This window comes from Strix aluco, chromosome 17 (assembly GCF_031877795.1).
Source record: "Strix aluco isolate bStrAlu1 chromosome 17, bStrAlu1.hap1, whole genome shotgun sequence".
NCBI classification, from domain to species: Eukaryota; Metazoa; Chordata; class Aves; order Strigiformes; family Strigidae; genus Strix; species Strix aluco.
This window is the reverse complement of record NC_133947.1, coordinates 16,216,971-16,239,894: the sequence shown is the minus strand read 5'-3', so window position 1 is coordinate 16,239,894 and position 22,924 is coordinate 16,216,971. Positions and strand designations below refer to the sequence as shown.

The 22,924-nt window shown below is 56.7% G+C and overlaps 1 protein-coding gene across 1 annotated transcript in view; it reads left to right on the top strand.

The window, feature by feature from the left end:
* Positions 1-15,077, top strand: part of L3MBTL1 (L3MBTL histone methyl-lysine binding protein 1) — a 31,099-nt gene extending 16,022 nt beyond the window's left edge. The window contains exons 10-23 of the mRNA XM_074843225.1: positions 38-142; positions 990-1,125; positions 2,084-2,175; positions 3,210-3,361; positions 4,344-4,420; positions 4,864-4,949; positions 5,518-5,628; positions 5,885-5,999; positions 6,244-6,343; positions 7,251-7,448; positions 7,773-7,819; positions 8,748-8,905; positions 9,750-9,812; positions 10,765-15,077. Of these exons, the coding sequence (XP_074699326.1) occupies positions 38-142; positions 990-1,125; positions 2,084-2,175; positions 3,210-3,361; positions 4,344-4,420; positions 4,864-4,949; positions 5,518-5,628; positions 5,885-5,999; positions 6,244-6,343; positions 7,251-7,448; positions 7,773-7,819; positions 8,748-8,905; positions 9,750-9,812; positions 10,765-10,899 (1,575 nt within the window). The 3' untranslated portion in view covers positions 10,900-15,077. The remainder of the gene's footprint in view (positions 1-37; positions 143-989; positions 1,126-2,083; positions 2,176-3,209; positions 3,362-4,343; positions 4,421-4,863; positions 4,950-5,517; positions 5,629-5,884; positions 6,000-6,243; positions 6,344-7,250; positions 7,449-7,772; positions 7,820-8,747; positions 8,906-9,749; positions 9,813-10,764) is intronic.
* Positions 15,078-22,924: the final 7,847 nt, after the last annotated feature.

Here is a 22,924-nt window from a genome sequence, read left to right as displayed (position 1 = left end):
GTTGTTCTTTACATTGTAGTTTTATTTTTGTTTCCAGTACCAAGTAGCTTCCCAGCACAAGAATGGCTTTAAAGTGGGAATGAAGCTGGAGGGCATCGATCCGCAGCACCCATCTATGTACTTTATCCTGACGGTGGCTGAGGTAAGGCGCCTCCGGCTCCCGTGTTCCTTGGTTCCTCCTGGCACCCGCACGGTGGGGGGCTCTGTGGGAGCAGAGGTGCTGCCGGCTCTCCTGCAGAGGAGACAGGCTTTGGGCCCTCGCCTGCCTCTCACTGCGTGAGATGAGCTGGTGCTCCAGTGCCTTGGGCAAGCAAACGGGGAGTTTCCTTCCAGTTCTCAGCGCTGTGGAGCAGCTGCCGTGCCCCAGCCTAGCTGGCCTCCCCATCACCCTGACACAGCAGGGCCATGGCGGGAGAGACTGTGGTGTGGCAACAGCTTCTTATCTTTGAGCTGATGCCCCTTGAGATGGTGGGTGTGGAGACAGGCCACTGCTCTTCCTTGTGTCCGTGGTGGCCCTGTCTGGAGTCTCTCAGCCATGTGGCAGCCGAACCAGCCTTGCCTCGCAGCACTCCCCGTGCAGCCAGGGAGATCAGTCACACAACGGTGACTGCTGGTTTTGCTGCTGGAGACATTTCACGAAAGCAGCATGGCATTTAGCCAAAATCCTGCACCAGCATCTCCCCTGGGTGCAGAAAAGGGAATCCTTGCACTTGTTGGAGCCACCAAGGTGCTCCACCACGGCATCTCACGCCCCAGCCTGAACCTCCCTTCTTAGGGCTGGCTTCTGGTGGCCTTGCACTTACCCTGTTCCATGCTGGACACCTTCTGGGACTGGCATGTGCCTCCTGTTTGGGCACTGCCTATGATTAGCTCTTGGCTTCCCTAAGTGATATGCTGAGATTGTGTGCGGGAGGGGAGGTGTGATGCTCAGCCAGGGACAGCAGGAGGTTTCCATGGTCCTTTCCTTTTCCTGCCCTCCCTGCTGGTAGGTGTGTGGTTACCGGATGCGCCTCCACTTTGATGGCTACTCGGAGTGCCATGATTTCTGGCTGAATGCCGATTCCCCCGACATCCACCCTGCTGGCTGGTTTGAGGAGACAGGGCACAAACTCCAACCCCCAAAAGGTAAGGAGTTAGCAAGTCTCGGTGGGCACTGTTGAAGGAGGAGGATGAGTAGTGGGCCCCCAAATGTAGAGCTGGAGATGGGGACAGTGTGACTCCATGGGGCCCAGCAGAGGATGCTGCAATGAAGCTGGTGCAGGGTCTGGAGCACAGGTCTGATGGGGATCGGCTGAGGGAACTGGGGGGGTTTAGTCTGGGGAAGAGGAGGGTGAGGGGAGACCTCATGGCCCTCTACAACTCCCTGAAAGGAGGGTGCAGAGAGGGGGGATGAGTCTCTTGACCCAAGAAACAAGCACCAGGGCAAGAGGGAATGGCCTCAAGCTGCACCAGGGCAGGGTCAGACTGGCTCTTAGGAAGTATTTCTTTGCAGAAGGGGTTGTTGGGCATTGGAATGGGCTGCCCAGGGCAGGGGGGGAGTCCCCATCCCTGGAGGGGTTGAAGAGTCGGGTTGACCCAGCGCTGAGGGATCTGGTGTAGTTGGGAATGGTCAGTGTGAGGTTCATGGTTGGACTGGAGGAGCTTCAGGGTCTTTTCCAACCTTGATGATTCTGTTACTCTGTACTGGGGCGGTTCCACAGGACAACCTTTCAGGCACCCGTCACGCTAAAGATCTCTGCTCACTTCCATTTTGGGGCAAAGCCCTGTCGCCTGGGATGTCCCAGTGCCAGGCTGGAGCCAGCAGCTGTGCCCCAGGGCAGGTGGGACTGATGGTTTCCAGGGAGGAGCTGAGCTCTGGATTTCCATTCCACTGCTAACATTTTCTAGCATCCCTTCAAAATCAGCCATTAGGCCTAAGCCACGGGCTCTGGGTTTCCCAGGGCTGCTGTAGACCCCGTCTGCCCACAGCAGGACACGCCTGGCAGGGTGAGGGCTGGTCAGGGATGGCTGGGCTCGGCCTCACAACCTCCTGGCTGCTCTCTGTGAACTTGCTGCTCTCGTTTCTCTTCCTGAGGGGTTGTAGGTTATAAGGAAGAAGAATTCAGCTGGACAAACTACCTGAAGATAACAAAGGCTCAAGCAGCTCCTAAGCACCTCTTCATGGTCCGAAACACTGTGAGTAGCAGCCTCTCCTTCCTGCCAGAGCCCGCAGGTTCAGGTGTGACTTCTTCCCCTCCCCCTGAGCAGAATGCCTCCACCAGTGCTGGGCTTTCCTCTGTCCACCCCACACTTCTCAAAGCCCACAGTGCAGATGGCCAGGAGAGTGTACTGTGGGAATTTCTTAATGAGCTGTGGTATGCTTTGCTGCTGAGGATCTGTAGCTTGGACACTAGTTTGGTGTGCCCAGAATTAGCATTGGTCTGATGCACTGTTTCATCCAGTTTGGTCTTATGGACCTGTAAATCTGTTGCAAAAGTACTGGTGAGGTGAAGTAACTGCTACTCTCAGCAATTATTTTGCCCAAAACTCTCAGTTAATGTTTCATAAGTGTAATTCTTTTGTCTCTGTTTTGAATCTTCATTGTTTCTGTCTCTGCCTTTAATTTTTCATATGGCAGCTTGGGTAAGAAAAGTGGGAATATAGCAAAATGGTCATGCTTTCTTTGTCAGCTGCAGAGGAAACTCAAACCTACTGATAAATCAGCCTCTCCCAGTCATTTATTGTGACTAAACCCTCCTGTTCATGGCTGCAACAATCCCACTAGTGTGCGTGATGCAGCATTTTGCAGATTTCAGATCCAAGAAATAAAGGCAAGGTAGGATGAAGGGCCCCATCCCAGCTCCTCCTGCCTAGCCTAGGGCATCAGTCGCAGCTAACACTGGAGGAGTGTGACCACAAACAAGTGTGTTGTGACAAAATTTGAATCAGTGTAAGTTGGAGCCTGTTTTTCTCTTGGAGGTTCTGAAGATTTCTTTTCCTCTTTCGTTGTGTGGTCAAGCTGAGTTACTTACTCGCTGCCTCTTTTCTTGCATGCGCAGCAGGGCTCTGCCCTTCTGGGATCCTGAATGGTCCTGGGCCTGCCTGGAGGCCAGGGAGGATCTGGTTTTGGAAGGGTTCGGGCAGGTGCCTCCTTGCAGCAGGCGAGAGAAGTGGTGAGGAGGGTGCTGGGACCGTGGCTCTGAAAGAAACCTGCCCTTCTCTCCTCCCAGCACGAGGCTTCCCCGGGCTTTGAGGTGGGCATGAAGCTCGAAGCTGTGGATCGCATGAACCCTTCCCTGATCTGTGTTGCCACAGTGACTGACGTGGTGGACAATCGCTTTTTGGTGCACTTTGACAACTGGGATGATACTTATGACTACTGGTAAGTGCACAGGGGCTCCTGAGGTGCCAGTGCTGGGGAGACGCTGCCATTGCTTCAGCAAGAGGGACAGGGGTGCTCAGGAAGGCATGGGACAATCCTGACATGCTGCTGCAGACAGGCCACCAGTGGTCCAGTGAGGCAGAGGGCCACCCCCCTGTGCTGGGGGACAGACCTTTACCTGTTCCATGTCACATTGCCATGGCCCTGTAGTTAACATGGGGCAAAGACAGGCGTGATCGTATCCTGTGGGCTCGCCCTGAAACCCACCTGGGAGTGGGGCCACCTGCAATGCAGAGACTGAAGGCCTGATCTTAAAAAGAGCTCCTGTGTCAGGGGATTGTGGCCAGGGCAGGGAGATGTCCCAGTTGAGACCAATTAAAATGGCCCGTTAGTACAATCAGGGTCCTGAGAGCAGCTCTGTTTCCCTTGTGGCTGAAGCCCTCTGACCTTCTCTTACTTCTCGCCCCGAGGAGCTGCGGGGCTGCAGTGGTTTCTGTACCCAGCTGCTCCTCCCGCGCTGGTGCTGTGCAGCTACCTGCTCTGTCCCAGGGCAGACCTGCGAAGCAGCAACACCCGAGTGTGCTGTGACCTACTGGGAGCCGTGACCAGGACGTGAGCCCCCCGGATTGCTCAGCTCTCACTGCTCTGAGCTCTGAAGAGCATGGCCTGTCTCCCCGCTTGCAGCAGAGGGTTGCTGTTCTCTGGGCTGCTCTGCGGCAGGGCCTGCACCTGGGGGGTGTTTGTGTCCTGCCCCTCTGAGCTAGAGTCCCCTGTTCTAGCCCTTGCCTCTCCAGAGCCTGTGGTTCCCTGGGTCTCTCAGGGACAAGTGTGCTCTGGAAGACCCTGGCTTCTGCCGGGGCTTCTGCCGGTGGTGCAGGCCTGGGTGTGCTGCTAAGCGGCCTGCTCTGGGCCCCCACAGCCCGCACTGCGGTTATTAGCCAGGTATCACAGCCCTGTCTAAGAATTTGGGTGTGTTTTCTAGGTGTGACCCCAGCAGTCCGTACATCCACCCAGTTGGATGGTGTCAGGAGCATGGCAAACCCCTCACACCTCCTCAAGGTGAGTCAGTCGCCCGGGAGCGAAGCCTTCAGTGGTGAGTCCCCCTGGAGATGGGCTTCTCAGGGTGGTGTGGGGAACCTGGGGGAACAGACCCCATGGCCCTTGCTTGTCTGCAAGCCCAGGCAGTTTCCTTCAGGAAGGCCACAGCCAAGGAGGTGACATGTTCCCACTGAGGCTTCTGTACACGTGTTCAGGTGCAGCATGGTGGTTGTGTCAGGCTGAGTGGAGACACGAGGAGGACCCAAGCTGTCTGTGCAGGCCCAGATGTTTCTGCTTCTTTGTATCCTGGATTTCATGGTCCATGAGAAAATAGTAGCACTTCTTGATGTCTGTCAGGTTCCCGTGTGCCTGGCACAGACTTGATTGGTCCTTCAGGGCAGTAGAACATTCTGGGGTACTTACCATCTTCCTCTGTCTGACCTTCTGCATCTTCCCCCTTCTAGATTATCCTGACCCTGACAACTTCACCTGGGAAAAGTACTTAAAGGAAACCGGAGCATCTGCTGTCCCAGCCTGGGCCTTTAAAGTGGTGAGTGCCACATCATCTGGTCCAACGTGCCTGGGCAGGAATTCAGGTTTTCTCCATTGTCAGGTCTTTGCTTTTGTGAAAAGTCAAGTGATGTTCAATATGCTCCTGCCACAGGCCTGGTGTTCAGATCTACATTCACGTTTCAGAAGTCAGGGCTATCTTGGGCAAATAGTTCAAAACTGGGAAAAATGGGAAGTATGACCATGCCCTCAGCTAGACAGGGATGGGAATGATGGGGAATCATTTATAGTTGTTGTTGTCTCTAACTGCAGTGACAGCAGCTGTGTCTAGCCAAGTGTGGCTGCAATATAGATCCCCAAAATGTCTCTCTTAGAGACCTTCTTCCCTTGGGCACAGCTGCCCCATCTTGTCAAAACACAGCTCAGATCCGGGAGGCCTGTCCCCACTCTTTCCTGTTGTCACTGTGAGCTGGGATGGCTCTTATCTGGCCAGGCCAGGGCTGGGAGCTGGGATGGGGAAGCATATGCTGCTGGGAAAGCTGCTGAGGGGCGTGGGAGCCTGAAGCAAGGCCCTGCTCCCCACTGACCTCGGTTCTTCCTGGCCCCAGCGCCCACCCCATGGCTTCCTGGTCAACATGAAGCTGGAAGCAGTAGACAGGAGGACTCCTTCCTTCATCCGAGTGGCCAGTGTGGAGGACGTGGAAGATCACAGGATAAAGGTGGGTGCTGGAGTCTCAGTGCTGAGCCTGTGTCCACGCACTGGTGACTTGCTCCTGTGCTTCACTGCCCGTGGCAAAGTGTGTGGAGGTCTGTGGAAGCACATCGTGTACAGGTTGGCAGGTCCCAGTGCCTCACTCCAGGAATGGGGGAGACCCTTGTGTTCAGCTCTGCCCTGCTGTTAGCTTGGAGGGCTCCAGAGCTCCCCAGGGAGGTGCCCTGAGGTTTGAAGGGTGACCTATCTGCTTGTTTCCTCAGATCCATTTTGATGGCTGGAGCCACGTCTATGATTTCTGGATTGATGCAGATCATCCCGACATCCACCCCATAGGCTGGTGCTCGAAAACTGGACACCCACTGCAGCCTCCTCTCAGTAAGTCCTGCGCCTGGGGCAGTCCCTCACACCAGGGCCCAGGCGTGCCAGATGCCCACTGTCACTGCCGCCTGCCACGCCCAGAAATGGGGGGGCAGATGCTGTCCGAGAGTGGGCAGGGAGGAAGGGCTTTTCCGTGGAGTTGTCAGCTGGAAAAGTCCTCCCTGTGTGGCACAGGCAGGGAGGCCGGAGCCCTGGGTCTGCAGCCGTGACAGTCTCTCTCCTGTTTCTCCTCCTGGTGTAGGGCCAAAGGAACCAGCCTCCTCTGCCCATGGGGGCTGCCCAACCCTGGGCTGCAAGAACATCCCTCACACCAAGAGCTCCAAGTACAGCTTTCACCACAGGTGAGTTCCCCAGCGCGGCTCAGAGGGGCACAGCTTCCCTGCCCGTCCTTCCTCTGCTCCCCCCTGCCACCCCCACCAGTGACCAGCCCTTCCCTGCACCCACCCCATGCACAGCCCTCCTACCCTGCTTAGGGGCAGCCCTTGCTCTCCCCAGGCAGCCTGGAGCCTGTGGCTACTGTAACTCCTGTGAGCCCCCACTCTGCGCCTGTCCTGTGCCACTCAGAGCCCCTGGGAGTGCCCTACGTGCCTGCCTACCCATGGGGACGTATGGGCTGGGAGGGGACAATGCCTCTAAGATGCTGCTCACTGACACCAGCTTTGAGGATGATGTTTCTCCCACCCGTCATGGATTTCTTTCGCTGTGAGGTTGTGAGCTGGGAAGTCCTGAGAAGGAACAGTGCATCTCCTCCAGCTCAGTCAGTCACTTGTGTGACCTTTTCCGAGGGGAACCAGGCATGGTGTAGTGCTGACCCCAGCACAGTAGGCTGGTGTCAAGAGGAGCGAGTATGCTGGAGCTTCCGTGAGGATGGGGAAGGCAAGTCTGGCTCCTTCTCTTGTGACACTTGCTTCCTCCTCACTCTGAGACTAGTCTGAATGCCTGTGGGGTCAAGGAAAGGAAGATGGAGACTCTGTGAACCCCAGTGACCTGCTTGATCAGGACTGTGGTGACTTGCGCAGGGTCGCTGTGATGGCAGTGGAGAAGGTGTTTGTACCTTGAGGGACTGGGTGTGCCCAGCCTCTTCATCCAGCGTCCTCGCCCCGGGAATTTGTTCAACACGTCTTTACTCTGCTTTCTGTGGCCAGGGCTATGGCTTCCTGTACTCAGGGGCAGAGGGGTGGCCCTGCTGGCTCGCCCCTCATGCTGCTCTGAGCCGGATCCAACACTTGCCTCCCCTCTGTTCTCTAGGAAATGCCCCACGCCGGGTTGCGACGGGTCAGGACACGTGACTGGGAGATTCACGGCCCATTACTGCCTCTCAGGGTGCCCGCTGGCAGAGAAGAACCAGGGCAGGCTTAAGGCGGACTTGTCCGACACCGAGGCCTCAACTCGCAAGAGAAACCTGATTGGCTTCCCTCAGCGAAAGAAGTCTCGGCACCACGGGAGGTAGGGGCGAGCCCGGTGAGCCCCGTGCAGCCGCGCAGGGCCCTGTGCCGCGACTGCCATCCCTGGGAGGGATGGTCAAGCCGGAGAGGCTCCTGACCGCGGGGGAGCACGGTTGCTGGCAGCTGGCGTTTGTCCTTCCAGCTCTGTTGGGCACCTCTCTTGGTTTTTCTTCCCGTGTTTTGTGTCTTTAGCTGTCAACCCTTTGGGTCAGGGTCCAAGAGGTAATCCTTGCTCCCACTGCCAAGGCATTGCTCTGTGCGGTGTGGAGGAGGGCCCTCGGGCCAGTCCCAACCCAGTTGGAAATCAGTCTTCCTGTCTCTTTAGAGGGCGACCTCCAAAGTACCGGAAGATCCAGCAGGAAGACTTCCAGAGTAAGTGCCATCCTCTGCCACGGTGTCATTGCAGGGGCGAGGCTCGAGGAGCTGGGGTGGGGGCTGTTGGAGGCAGGTCTCCCCTGGCTCGCTCAGTCCGGCCTCGCGCAGGTCAGCACCGGTGAGGAGCTTGTGGTCGCCTGCCAATGTTGGCCATATGACACGAAACGTCCCTGCCTCTTACCAGAGCTCTGCTGGGACCCTCGTCACGTCTCTTGGTTTGACTGTGAATCTCTGAGTGCTGTAGGACAGGGAATTAGGATCCTCTCTCTATAGCAGGGCATTTTCCCCAGTGCTTTGTGCTCTTCAGACAGGGATGCTCTGCCTTCATCCTGTGACTGCTGTCCCCCAGAATATCAGTGTGGTTGTGAAGTGCTAAATTTTCGCTGCAGCACAGAAACTGATGCTGAACAGTTTGCTTGGCATTTAGTTCTGATGACTGACATAAGACGTTTATTCCAGCCAGTATCCATTTTACCATGGACTGTCCTGCTGCCTACCCCAGCGCTGGGGGTGAATGAAGAGGATCTTTTCTTGGGAGCCATCCTTGACTCCTTGGAGCAGAGAGCAAGGGAAAAGCTTTGTTAAAAATGTGAAATGAACTGAATGATACAGGATGGCATTCTGGTGTGAAATTTGACATTGAAGTCTAGTTCAGTATGGAAAATGAATGATAGAAGGTGCTGAGAACAGCACAAAGCCAGCTTGCCTCTAAACTTCTTCCCCTGCCATCCCCAGTCCCACCAAACTGAGCACTTGGATACACTGATGTCCTGTTAATTCAAGGGAGAACCACTAGCTCTTGATACCTGGACCCCTGAGACCGTCAGCTGCCAGCCCAGGGCCCTCCCCAAGGCTTGCAGGATAGGATGGGATGGCATGTTTTCATCCTTCTACCTTGTATCACATCTTGCATTTTTTTTACCAGCTATTTCTTCAGACAATATGCACCAGTCTCTCTTCATGTCTGCCCTGTCTGCCCACCCCGACCGCTCCCTGTCGCTCTGCTGGGAGCAGCACTGCAAACTCCTGCCAGGGGTGGCTGGCATCACAGCAACCACAGTGGCCAAGTGGACCATTGATGAGGTAAGATGGTTTTGAAGACTGCATGCTGGCTCCTAACCCCCTGGCATAGCTGGGAGCACTCTACCTGGCTGTGTGACACCACGGTACATGTACCAGGCATGGACGTGCTTCGGTGGCCACTGGGCTAGTGAGAAGGTGGTCCACTGGACACGCTTGTGGGGTACTGTGTGGACAGCTGCCAGACATGAGCTCTGATGGCAGCTTCTGGGAAACACAGGCAGAACTATCAGGTTCTTGCTTGGCTTGAATATGACACTAGCCCAGGGCAGGCAGGTGAAGGCAAACAGCAGTCTCTTCATTTAACATGTTACGGTTTTCTAAAGAAATCAGTTTTATCTTTGCCAAGTTGAAAAATTAAACTGTAGACTCTGCAGATGAGAAGTCACTTCCCTGTTTCTCTGAAGAAATCTCCAGGTTTTTCATTGTCGCCTTCATTCACTTCCTTGGGCATCTGCAGTGGCCCCTCTTAAGGCCTGGGTCGCTGGCACTCTGGCACCAGCCCCAGCAGCCAGCCCTGCCTGATTTCCCCATTACCCCCTGTGTGCCCCTCTCCTGCCCCCACCCCTCGGAGGGAATCATCTGGCTGTGCTGGATGTGGCTCATTGGAGATGGAGCTGCTGGAGCGTTTCTGCTTGGGGCTGGCAGAGCCCAGCGCCTGTGCCCTGGTCTGGGGGTGATCTCTAGGCACGGGAGGGTGCTGCAACCGCCGCCTTTGCCCCAGCAGCCACATGGTACCTTACGGGGTGCAAAATGCTTCTGTGGGAGTGAGGATGTGGGCTCGTGGCGGGGGTCACCAGCTGGAAACATTGCCTCTGTGTTGACGTTTTTCTCTGTTTATTCCAAGGTCTTTAGCTTTGTTCAGACACTGACGGGTTGCGAGGACCAAGCCAAGCTCTTCAAGGATGAGGTGAGAAGGGCTGGAGAATGAGTGCGGGTGGCTGAGGACAGCTGTTTGCTGACAGGGCAGGGTGGGACTGGCCAGGGACCTTCCTGCAGCAGATTGCTGCTGGATGCTGAGAGCACGTCCAGCACCAGGCAGTGATCCCACCCTGCAGCCCTGGGGGCAGCAGCCCCACTGCATGCAAGTGTTCCGCCCTCTGCCTGTGCAGATACGGTGGCGGGAGGGGAGATGCTGAGCCCCGAGGAGCTGTGCTGCCCTGCTCTCCCAGCATCAGTGAGGGGAGGCTGGGATGGGGGAGTGGGAGGCTGGTGCTGCAGCTTTAATAGCACCATCACCTCCTGCGGGAAGCTGCTTACTCCTCCCCAGTTCATCCTTCCCCACCTGCATTCTCTCAGCAGCACAGCAGTGTGGTGGCATTGCTGTCTGTCGGCCAGGTTCTTCGTTTTCAGACCCCTCTGTAGACAGACACGCGGAGCGGCTGCTTTCCGGCACCCGCCTTACACCCGGGGCGGGCTGAGCCTGGGCGTGCCGAGTACAGCAAGTGTCCCAGCCTGTTCGTAAACGGCCCCTGAGCTTTAAGGGTGCTCAGGCACACAAAGCTGAGCTGGGGGCAGCCTCCACGCCTGCCTGGAGCCAGGGAATGGACCGGTGTTTGCCCAGAGCAGGTTGCCTGCTGACTGTGTGCTGTGCCCATTGCAGTCTGGCACAGAAGCCCAGGCTGGCTGCAGTGTGAGCTCCTGGGGCGGCCCCTGGAAGGGCCTTTCCCCGTCTCTGCCCTGTTCCTGGGCATGTCAGCTCCCAGCTCTGCCCCCTGCCCTACTCCCTGGGATCATCTGCGGCACCTGGCTAAGGGTGAGCACGACTGTGCATGTCCCCAGGCTGTGCCCGTGCTGGCTGTCCCTCGGAAGTCACAGCCCAGGGTTTCAGTGAGTGCCTTTGTCCCTGCTCTCCTCTCCAGATGATCGATGGTGAGGCGTTCCTCTTGCTGACACAGGCTGACATCGTCAAGATTATGAGTGTCAAGCTGGGCCCGGCACTCAAGATCTACAATGCCATCCTCATGTTCAAGAACGCTGATGACACCTTAAAGTGACTTTTCTTGGCCCGATCGGGACCCTCCCTCAGCACTGGTGCTGCCAAACTAACTGGTCAGGACAGAGATTCCCCCCGACCAACCACAGCTTGTCATGTCCTGCTCATGTCCTCTCAGATGCCGCATCTCCGCTCTCCCACCAGTCCATCTCCCATCCTCTCCCCTCCCCTCCACGCTGCCCTTCTCCTCCAGCGCTGGGTACAGGCTGACCCCGAGCCTTGGGCGCGGCTGCAGGGACGGGGGGTGGGCGTGGGACTAGTCTGTCTTAGCACGACAGCCGCCCCCCATGTCCTGCTGTGACTACCCCGGTCCGGGGGGGTGTTGAGGGATGGGGGAGCAGTGCGGAGGGTGCAGCAGCTGGGGGCTGACACCACTACTCAAGTCACCCAGTGAAGGGAAGGGACTGACTGTCTGCGTACGTACTTGCACCCGTTTAAAGGCTGGTCTTGGCTTTGCTCAGCAGCTGAGAGGTAGTTTTTTCCCCTCAGTGTGTTCCTCTGCGGGGGCTTGTGCTAACATCGTTTCCACAGGACAGTCGCAAGGAGCTTCAGCTCACTTTGCCTTTTTCTCTGAATTCTTTTGACTTTCCCTTTCAACACCAGATGATGACTTTGCTCTGCCCCTTTGCTGCACTGGGAACCAGTGACCCACCTCTTGCCCCTTCCAGGGAGCAACGTGTCCTGGCTGCTGCTCTGTCCACGACCAGCGTCTGTGCTTTATTCCTCTTTACTGTAATGCAGCAGCCCCGGGGCCCACGGGGCCTGAGCTGGGTGGGTGCAGAACAAGCTCCATTTCCTCTTGCACTTCAGGCTGTCTTGGCTAGCACGTCTCTGGGAGAAAGGATGCTTGATTAACTATCCCTTTGCAGCAATTAAAAAAACCCTCTGCAAAGGAGATCTGGGCCCTCTTTGGTCCCTTTCTAGAGCAGAGACAGCTGCCAAGGACAAGAAGCATCCATTCCTCCGTAGGCAGATCCACGGCTCGCTTCTGAAGGCATTCCCGAGTTGTCTGACTTGATCCTGCCAAGCTGCCTTCTCCCCCTTTTTTGCCCTCACAAGGCCCCCGGGTTTTGCTGTCTGATGAGCAGCATCTTCTGTCCCTGGAGCAGAGCTAAAAGAAATTCAGCAGTTAACTTTTTTTTCTGTCCTTTCAGTAACACAGCACCTTTTCAACAAGGGTGCGGGCACTTGGGGAATGCCCATGTAACACTGTCCCTTGTCATGGAGGAGAGGTCGAGTAGGCTAGGACTCCAGAGCCAGGAAAGCCAACGTTACCTGGGGGGTCCTGGCAGAGTCCCAGGCAGCTTCTGGTAGTCCCTGTGTGTCCTGGCATCCCCCACGCTGCTCCTGCTGTGTCTGTCACCCTGTGCACGCCTGCTGTGGGTGCTGTTGGCGCAGTGGTGTGGCAATGCAGTGCTGGAGGGCGGCCACCTGCCCCCAGGGCTCTCCATAGTCTGCAGTGATGTGATCCGAGTCCCACGTCCACTGTCTTTCCCATTCCCAAGAATGACATATCAGTAGCAAAACAAATTTTCCCACTTCCCCAGTGCCCAAAGACAGGGATGAAGGGATCTTAGCAAGTGCACCAGCAATGTGTCGGAGCAGCGCTGCCTTGGGAGCCGCTGTCACACCTGGGTCAATCTGTTCTAGGCTTCCCATGGAAATGTAGCATTTTGACTCTTTGTTATTGAATATTTGGGGTCACATTTGACCTGCTCTTGAAACGTCTGCTGCTTGCTTTTCATGCAGGACTTGCAACTAGTCCATGTGTTTGTTTTGTCAATGCTTGGGTTTGATTTAGGCAGCTCTCCCTCTCCCTTCCCTTTCTTATCTTCTTCCATCTCTTCAAGCACTGCGATGTGGCCAGCTGTGGAGAGAGGGGAGTGGGAAGGAACAGCCGTGTCCCTAGGTCCCACAGTCACTCCCCAAGTCACCCTTGGTCTGCAGTAAATGGTCCTGAAGTTGGTCTCTTCAGCTGATGGGGAGTCTCGTTCTGGGCCACTGTGTGCTGGGGGAGAAGAGGAGGAGACCTGAGACCTCCAGCTGTGAGACTCTGTGCGAGCAGTGCTCAGCCCTCTCCAGGTGTGATCTGGAACAGAACAGCTCCCTTGCATAGAACGTGGTTATTGAGCTTGTAAGGAAACATCTTGTGAAAGCACCCTGTTCTCATCTCCCTCGTGCTGTCATTCCTCCTGTTGGGCAGGGACTAAGCACTGTCCCTGGGTGCTGGGCGAGGAGCTGCTGCCCAGGTGCCAGATCTGAAACTAGCCCCGAGGCTGGGGAGCCTTGTCCCTGCCAGGGCTGCCCTGGAGAGCAGAGGTGAGGGTGAGCTCAGAAGATCCCTGCTGAGGGGCAGAGGAGCCGTGAGCCAGGCCATGGCTGGCCCGCAGGACACCCACCGCCATTAGCTCTTGCCCTGGTGCTGGGTGCAGGCTGGCCGTGCTCTGCCTGGCCACCAGCAGAGGTGTGTGCTGTGCCAGCCCTGGGCTGCGGCCTCACCTGGGCGCCTCTGACCTCCTGCGGAGAGAGCAGATGCAACCCGACGGGCCTACCTAGGTGCTCCCCGTGGGTGGGGGGTCTGGCTGTGCAGAGGTCTGGGCTCTGCGCCGGGAGCAGCCCCGCTGGAGGGGTGATGGGAGACGTGAGGGTCTGTGGCACACACTGACCTGCTGTCTTGAGCAGCCGTTTGGGTACAAAGCTGCTGGATTCATCTGGGTGAGAGTTACAGGCTTCGTAGGTGGTCAAGGGCTATTTACTGTTAAAACTTAAAACCTTCTTGTTTCCTTTAAACCAAACCAAACCCAAAGCATTGTGTGTGTATGTGTGGAGGGATGTCTGTGGAAGTACCACGACGCTGTTTCCCCTGCAGTTGGTGTGTTGCTGTGTTAGCGTGGGGGTCTCCGTGGCTGTGGAGGCGGCAGGCTCTGGTCCCGGGGTCGCAGGCAAAGTGCCCTCCATGAGCAGGAGTTGTCTCTGGTCCCAGCAGGGGAGCCAGGGGAAGGAAGGTTTGCTGCAGCCCTGGCCTGGGCAGGTCCTCCATCTCCACAGAGCATCGGTGGGGATCAAGGGCAGCAGTGACCAAGGCAGAAGCACCAAAGGTTTTCACCCTTGCCCTGTTGCCTGACCAAACTCCTTACAGGGATGTCCACTGCCATGTCACTAAGAAACTGGAGAGGACAATGGGGCTGAGTCTGCCCCACAGTTTCCTCTCTGGGGTCTTTCTGAGAGACGTGACTGCAGCCAAAATTTTTAAGTCAAATGGTTTTTTTGAGTGGAGGCCCCCAAGCCTGTGCTCCTGCCATTCCTGCTGCTGCAGGTGGTGTTGGCAGGGCTCAGCTGGAGCCCTGGGACATGTCCCACCAGATGCTCCAGCCTTGGGGACAGGGTCTCTTCTGGAGTGGCTGGTCCGCAGGTGCCTCCGGGTGCGTGGGAGCGGTTGGAGCCTCTCAGGGAGGTGTTTTCCCTCGTGGAAACGAGCAGCACCGTGATGGTGCGAGCCAAGGTCTCCATTCCCGTGAGAGCAGCCAGCCTGAAGCTCAGCGCGGAGGGGCCATGCCCACCTCGGCCTCCCGCCGCCGCTTCCCGCGGCCACCGCAGGCACTTTTAGAACAGACAGAAACCCTCCAAATGGTCGAGGAGGGTCGAGGGCTTGGGGCGGCTGCCGCCTGCAGAGATAACGTGGGGATGTGAGTGCAATGAGGGGCGTTGGAGGAGAGGAGGGGGCTACGAGAGGGTTGTGACGTGGCCACCTCTGCTCCTCTGTCCCTCACTGCTCCGCTGGGGAGGGGACCCCCGGCGCAGGGCTGCAGCCTGGCTCCCTCCCTGCCAGCCTGCCCGGCCCTCGGCGGCCAGAGGGGAGGAAAGGGGGGGGCGTATTTTGGAAGGAGTGTGATTATGATAACAAAAGCTTTTTTGCACTTTCATTCATTTTGCACTCGTTTTTAATTTTTTTTTTCTGCGTTTTTTGATATTCGCACCTCTTTGTGTTTTCATAACAAAAATACTTTTGTTGTAGCCAGTGAAGCTATTCTGGAACTTTGTGTCCTGAGTATACAGAGGTTTAAAGGTCCTATATATATAAATTTATATCTGTATAAAAGTAAATTTATATATATAGATCATGGTGTGATGTATTTCGTCAGTGTTTTAAAATAATAAACGAATGTGAGCAACGGAAATCTGTGCAGCCCGAGCCCGGTTATTCGGCCCTGGGGAAAGGCGCTTGTCCCTGCGGGGACAGGAGGAAGCGGACACACGGACAGACACACACACGGACGGACACACACACACGGGGACACATACATGGACACACACACATGGGGACACACACATGGACACACACGGACATACACGGACATACACACACACACGGACACCCACAGACACACAGATGGACACATGGACACACAGACACACACATATAGAGACACATGGACACACACGGACACACACGGACACACACACGGACATACACAGACACACACACAGACACACACGGACACACACATGGACACACACGGACACACAGACACATGGACACACATGGACACACACGGACACACACGGACACACACACGGACACACACACGGACACACACATGGATGGACACACACGGACACACACACATGGACACACACATGGACACACATGGACACATGGGGGACACACAGGGACACACACACATGGACACACACGGACACACACACATGGACACACACACGGACACACATGGACACACAGACAGACACACAGACTCACACACGGACACACAGACACACACACACACACGGATGGACACACACAGACACACACATGAACACACACATGGACACACAGACACACACATAGGCACACACACAGGCACACGGACACACACATGGATGGACACACATGAACACACAGACACACACACGGACACACACACAGACACACACAGACACACACATGGATGGACACACATGGACACACACACACATGGACACACACATGGACACACACGGACACACAGACACACGGACACACACGGACACACACACGGACACACACGGACATACACAGACACACACACAGACACACACGGACACACACATGGATGGACACACATGGACACACAGACACACACATGGACACACACGGACACATGGGGGACACACAGGGACACACACACATGGACACACAGACAGACACACAGACTCACACACGGACACACACACAGACACACACACACACGGATGGACACGCACAGACACACACATGAACACACACATGGACACACAGACACACACATAGGCACACACACAGGCACACGCACACACACACACATGGGGACAGACATACGGACACCCACACGGATGCACACGGACACACAGACACACACACATGGGGGGACACACACGGACACACACAGGCGTGCACACACATGGACACACACACGGACGCACACACACACGGCACACACACATGCACACACACACACACACACAGACACACACACACGGACGGACACGCACATGGACACACACACACACACACACACAAACACACGGCCCCCGGCCCCACCCCCGCCGAGCCCCGCCCCCTCCGTTGGCCCCGCCCCCCGCCCCACCCCCTGCCCCGGCCTCCCGCAGCTCCCGCAGCCGCCGCAGCCCGGAGCCGCCCGGCGCCCCCCGCAGTGACCCCCGCAGGCAGCCGGCGGGGCAGGGACGGGTTATTTATCCCCCCTGGAGGGAAATCCCGGCGTTCCGGTCCTGGTCCCGGTCCCAGCCAGGGCGGGCGGGGAGCGCCGGGGGGGCCGCACGGCCTCGGCCGGGATCGGCCCCAGCAGGAGCGGGAGCCCCGCGGTGCGCCGGGTGCGGTCTGTGGGGAGAAGGAAGGGACCGTGACTGGGGGCCCCGGGAGGAGCCCCCGGGAGCTCCCAGAGCACAGGGCACCCGTGGGGGCAGCAGGTGACCCAAGGGTACACATGGGCCTCCCAGGACAAACAGACACACGGGGACGCGCTGGGGAGCTCCTGGGCCAAAGAGGGGTAAAGGGGAGTTCAGAGGGAGCGAAGGGAGCCTCGGGGGCTCCTGTCAGCTCTACTTCCCCCATCCCCGCTGCCTGGGACACCCCCTCCTCACAGTCTCTGACCTGTCACCCCGCCCAGTGGCTCCAAAGACGGGGACGAGGACAGGAGCATGGAGCTGGCCCTCACCGGCCACTGCCAGCCGGCTGGTGCCACCGGGCTGCGATGAGACGTACAAACTGCCCCTGGGGCTGGCAGGTGCAGGCAGAGGCGTCCCCTGCCCCCTGCCCCCCAACGGGTGGCCTAGCATGTGCCTATAGGGTCTCAACCACAGGGTCTCTGAGGAGCTGGCGAGGCTCAGACACTTCTGAAGGAAGCTGTAATCCTCTGCCCGGACTCCTGGCACAGCTGCTTTCTTCCCTCACATCCTCGTTTCTAGTTCCCCAGGATGTGTCAGATGCCAAGGGAGGGAAGAGCAGGCTGTGGCTGCGGGGATGTCTCACCTCTCACCACCAAATCCACGGGCTGGCTGACAGGAGACCGTTCGACCAAAGCAACCTTGGTGAAACACCGGCAGCTGCAGCGGCCCCCACTGCCTCGATGCACATGGGAGAGGTTGGAATCATCTCGTTCCTTAGGGAGGAAGTCGAGAGCTTTGACCTGGCCCTCCAGGTATAGGAAACAGCCAGTGTTGAGTGTGTGATGGTGCAACGGCAAATCATGGAAGCTCCTTCAGCCACCTCCTGCCCAGGCAGGACAGAGAGGACAGGTGGAGGGAGATGGAACTCTGTGGGGAGAGGAGAGGGCATGAGAAGATGTGAAGGGCTTTGACATGGTGCCAGGAACCACCAGGATCTCCAGGATCACACCAGCTGGCTCAGGCAGAGCTGACGATGGTCCCACCTCTCCAAGCTCGGGAAGAGGGGAGAAACCCTGCCCATCATGTGAACAAGGAAGCCACGTGGCTATGTGCATCCTGGTCTGCCCACGTGGCATCTGACCCCACACGAAGGGGTAACAGCACATCCCTCACCTTGCACCGTGACGTCCAGGGTTTCACTGTGAGCCAGCACGGTGCCTCCACCCAGGTAATGGCAGCTGTAGGCGCCTGTTCTTCCCGGGTGGCATTAGAGATGGAGAATTAGGCCCTGCTGCCACGCAGCTCCAGGGTACGGAGCTGGCAGCCATCCTTGTACAGCATGAAGGTCCCTTTGTCACACTGGCAACTGCAGCAGATGGTGGTGGAGCCTCCTGGTGGGATCACCCCAGGCGGCTTCAGGAAGATGGAGATTGTGGGGGCACCTGCACAGGGAGAGAGATGCTGCCAGACAGACCCCTGGCCCTGCAGTCGGCCTGGAGCTGGCTCCAGGCCCCATCTCCACATAAGGGTGAGTTTTGTTCTGTGGGGCTGGCGAAGAGCCCTCGGAAATGGGTGGGGGACCAGAGATGTATCCAAACTCCGTGTCTACCTCCTCATGATACTCACTTGGTGTAGCCTTGCTCTGTGCCACCAGCCAAGCACCTGCAAGAGAAACAGCCGTGTAACATCTCGATGGAGTCCCAGACACCTCTGGGAGCCCACACAGCCTCTGGCACTCACTGAAGGCTAGCACGGGCGTCACGGGCAGCATCATGTCCCTCTGGGCTCCCTCCATCCTCAGCTTGAGCAGGGCTTCTTCAGAGGAAGGCTTTGGCCGGAGGCAGTGAGCAGCTGGGCGGCTTCCTGCGGGTCCTGATATGCCCTCGTTGCCACAAACCACCTTCTGTCCCACAGCTTGGGTTTCTGCAGACCCAACTGCAGGGCTGGGATGGTTGAACTGGAACCAGAATGTTCCAGTCACCTGCCCAGCCCTGGGCACCCGTGAGGTCCTGTTCTGAGGATCCTGTGGACCTTAGAAGAGAAGCTACCGAGACTTTTTGTTTCTGTTTCTTGGCTCTGGTCACTTGATGGGGCAATGGCTTCCTCTCAGCCCTTGCGAAATAGGGTGATGATTTGCAGCTGGGGCGGGGAGAAGAGACAGTGCAGGACTCTTTCTAAATCTTGGTGAGAAAGCTCCAACAAGTGGCATCATAAAATAGCTGTTTTAATAAGGCAGAATGAAAAGGGGACTATAGATAGCAAGTACATCCCTTCAGAGGCAGGACACCCCACTTTCCTGCAGCACTGATGGACCCCACAGAGATTTTCCCATGGCATGCTGCGCAAATCCCATCGGTAGAGAAGAGTCCAGCATCTGAAGGGGTGTAAGATTTACTTGTGATCTATATTAATCCTTTTTATTCTATGTCATTAAAACAGATATTTTATCACTCCATTTGTTGTCAGGCCTTTCTCACCGAGGTCCAGGAGGACCTCTGCACCGTGTCACGCTCCCTTGTTGTGCCCAGAAACCCTGCGTGGTGCCCCCGCCCCAGTGCCGAGCAGGTAGCGGAGGGGGAAGGGACACTGGGTCCAGCCACAGGCTGTGTCCAGGCTGGGCTCTTCCCCACAGCTGTGGGGCAGGCTTGGTGGCTCCACAGAGTGGAGTAGGAGGGAAGCAACCTAGCTTCCCTTTTGGCCTCCTAAGGGGATGTTTCATCCCACCTGGCCTATTGTGTCTTTCTTTGGAGGAGGGACAGCAACAGCTCCTACCTGTAGGTCTATTAGACTAGATGTCAGGAAGTATTTCTTTACAGAACGGGTTATTAGGCAGTGGAATGGATTGCCCAGGGAGGTGGTGGAGTCCCCATCCCTGGAGGTGTTTAAGAGTAGGGTCGACATAGCGCTGAGAGATATGGTGTAGATGGGAACTGGCAGTGCTGGGTTAATGGTTGGACTGGATGATCTTCAAGGTCCTTTCCAACCTAGTTGATTCTGTGATTCTGTCTGGATCCATCCCACAGAACTGGCCCCATTCCTCACCCATCCAGCCCTGTGCTGGAGCAACGGCAAGGTCCTTACTCCAAATAACTGCTCGCTTCCTCCACACCTGGAGCCAGGCCTCCAGCCTCCTCAGCTGCCATCTAGTCAGGGTTGGCCGTGGTGCAGACAGAGCTCCCTTTGGCAATAACGAAGGGTTAATCAAACAGGGGAAGCCGCTTGCACCTTTGGGTGATGTAGGAGTGAGGAGGGCATGGAAAGGGTGGGTTGTGGGACTGGAGCTGTGTAGGACAGGTGGCAGCTTGTCCAGGGATCCCACAGTGCTGCAGCATCTGTAGCTCCCTGCCCTCCTGCAAGCTGCAGGCAGGCACGTCCTGCCCTCCTCTGACTGTGCACAACCTCTGCCGCGACTGGCCCCAGCAGCAACAAAACCGCAGGGCTCAGCGCTCGGCAGATGGTGTTTATATGGCTGTAATCTAGGGGGAAAAGGCGAAGCAGCCACTGAACTTCTCCAGGGCTCTCGGCTGCCCCACGTGGTCCTCCCTAGACCCCCTCTACATTTTTCTTCCTTCCCCCTTCAGCCCTTTTGGTCTCCCTTGGAGATACCATGGGGTAAGAGAAGTTTTGCAGCAGGGTGTCCTATGGCTTTCTTTTCTGGGGCACCTCTCCTGGCCCTGTCTCCTGTCTAACCCCCCCCTCTTTGCCTCCCCCAGGCTCAACCAATTCTTGGCATCTCCCTTCAGGCCCAATCATCTCAACAGCTTCCACTGTCCACGCTGGGCTGAGGGACACCAGACTGCTCTGGCCTCACCAGTGCCCAGTGGAGAACAAGCCCCTGGCTCACCCCGCTGGCTGTGCCCTGGCTAACGCAGGCCGGGACAGAGCTGGTGGCATTGCCGTGGGGCCCATCCGTAGGCACGTTGGACTCTTTCCTCACATCCCCCAGCTGGACACCTACCTGTGGGTGCAAGCCCAGGGCATGTGCCCATGGAAAGAACTTTGCCCTCTGTCACCACTGTAAGGGGTTGCTGCATCCAGCAGCCTGAGAGGGACGAGGCTGCCACAGCTCCACGCCCCCAGGTCCAGCCAGTCGTGGAGCCGACAGCGTATGTCCAGCAGGCAGGCACGCAGGCATGCCTGTACACACACATATATACAGCCGGCCACCCAGATCAATACAGGCACATCGAGCGCTCACACAAACAGCACCAACGGCCTCATCCTGCTCCCCTCCCTGGATGATCAGGATGTACCCTCTGAGGTGAATTTGAGCTTAAATACAAAAAGCTTTGATGAACCATGTATTGGGCAGAGTCCTACTGCCATAAGCAGTTCTACAAGGAGTCTGAAAAGATGCAGCATGAGCCAATTCCTCATATACACTTGCACCAGCACCAAAGCACCAATCCTGTGAGCACAGGTTCATCCCCCAGCGCCAGCTCTACTGACCACAGGTGGCTCCTCAGGGATTGCATGGCATGATGGCTACAAGACAGGGCTGCTGCACTTCTTACCTCATCAGCAAGGAAAATTTCACTCCCAGACAGGAGTTGATGTCCCTGGCATTCCTGCTCCCAGCCAGTTTAACCCTTTCTGCAGCTGGACATCCTGACCTGCCATGCCAGATCATTCCTTGGTCACAAATTACCGTTGCTGAGCAGTTACACCTTCACATGCCATGGCTCGTCTATGCTCTATGCACTTGCAGATGAGCTTTTTATCACGTAACATAACAATTTCCAGTTCTAGGGGCCACTGGAGTCCAGTGGGACAGCTGGCTCCTCCCTTCTGGTGCAGCAGAAGGGATGTGGCTCACTGTCCACCTGGCTGGCTGGTGCGTCCTGGCACTGCTGGGGGACTCCATCCCTGCAGAGGAGGAACATCACGCCCCAGCACTGGCACATGTAGCATGTGCTCATGGTTGTCCCCAGTCCCATCACAGCTCTGAGTTTCATGAAGATGAAGAGTTTGGGAGAGTGTGAATCTGCATGGAGAGGGAATGAAGCCATGAGGCACCGACCTGCACACCACTGTGGTCAGGAGCAAGGTGACAGAAGGAAGGCGGTGAGGGGGCTTCCTTGAAGAGGTGTCCCACTGCATCCCCTGAAATTTGTCCTACATTCACCCCAAGGCAGCATGTCCTATAGGTGCTCTTATCTTCGCATGTTCCAAGTGGTCTCCATGTCTTTATGGTCTTCATACAGTCTCTGTGGGCTGTGGTCCATGCAGCCTCAGTGTGGTGTCCCAGTGGTTCTCACGTGTCTGTGCAATCAGTGGGATTTCCTGTGGTCTCCACATGGTCTGTAACAGTCCATGTGCCTAAATTGGTCTCATGTAATTTATGCAGTGGAAGTGATCTCCATATGGTCCCCATGATCCATTTGATACAGCCCCTTGATCCAGGACAGTTCAGATGATTCTGTTGGCCAGTCATAAACAGGGGACCAGAAACTACCCCCCTGGGGTCCCTGTCCCTCCCAGCCTTGTCCTTAGCACTGATGTCCCCCTGTAACCTCTCCCCAGAGAATCTGTGGACACTCACTGGTGTACTGTCGTGCCTGAGCAGCCCACAACATGTAGTGAGATGGTAAGAGTCAAAGGGAGGGAGGGAGGGATGAAGAGGGTCTGTGAAGCCCTGGTCTGACATAGTTGCCCTCCACAAACACACATCCTGGTCCCACATCTTCCTGGATATATGTCCGGCTCCCATGTGTTGCCCCCAGATATGTCTCGGTCCCTCCTCACCTTTGACACATGTATTGTCCCACATTTCCCACCCAGACACATGTCCTGGTTCTACCTCCCCCCAGAAACCCCTATAGATGGCCAGAGGTCCAGCTCTGTGCCCAGCTGAGTCCACAACAGGGATCCTTGCTGTCCCCATACCTCACCAGCCCCTCTGTCCCTGACCACCCCTGGGCTCAGGGACTCTGCAGGGCAGGGACAGCCCATGTCCTTTGTTCCCCATTGCCTATGTCCCTGGAGATGCCTTTCTCAGTGCCCTCCAGGTCCTCGTATCCTCCCATTCCCTCTGTCCCCACACAGTTCTTGTGACTGGGGGATGTCCTCAGCTGCCTGTCCATGGGGACATGCCGCATGGGATCTACCAGGTCCACCAGGCAGGGACATCCCTCTAAGAGGTGACCTCTTTGAAGGAGTCA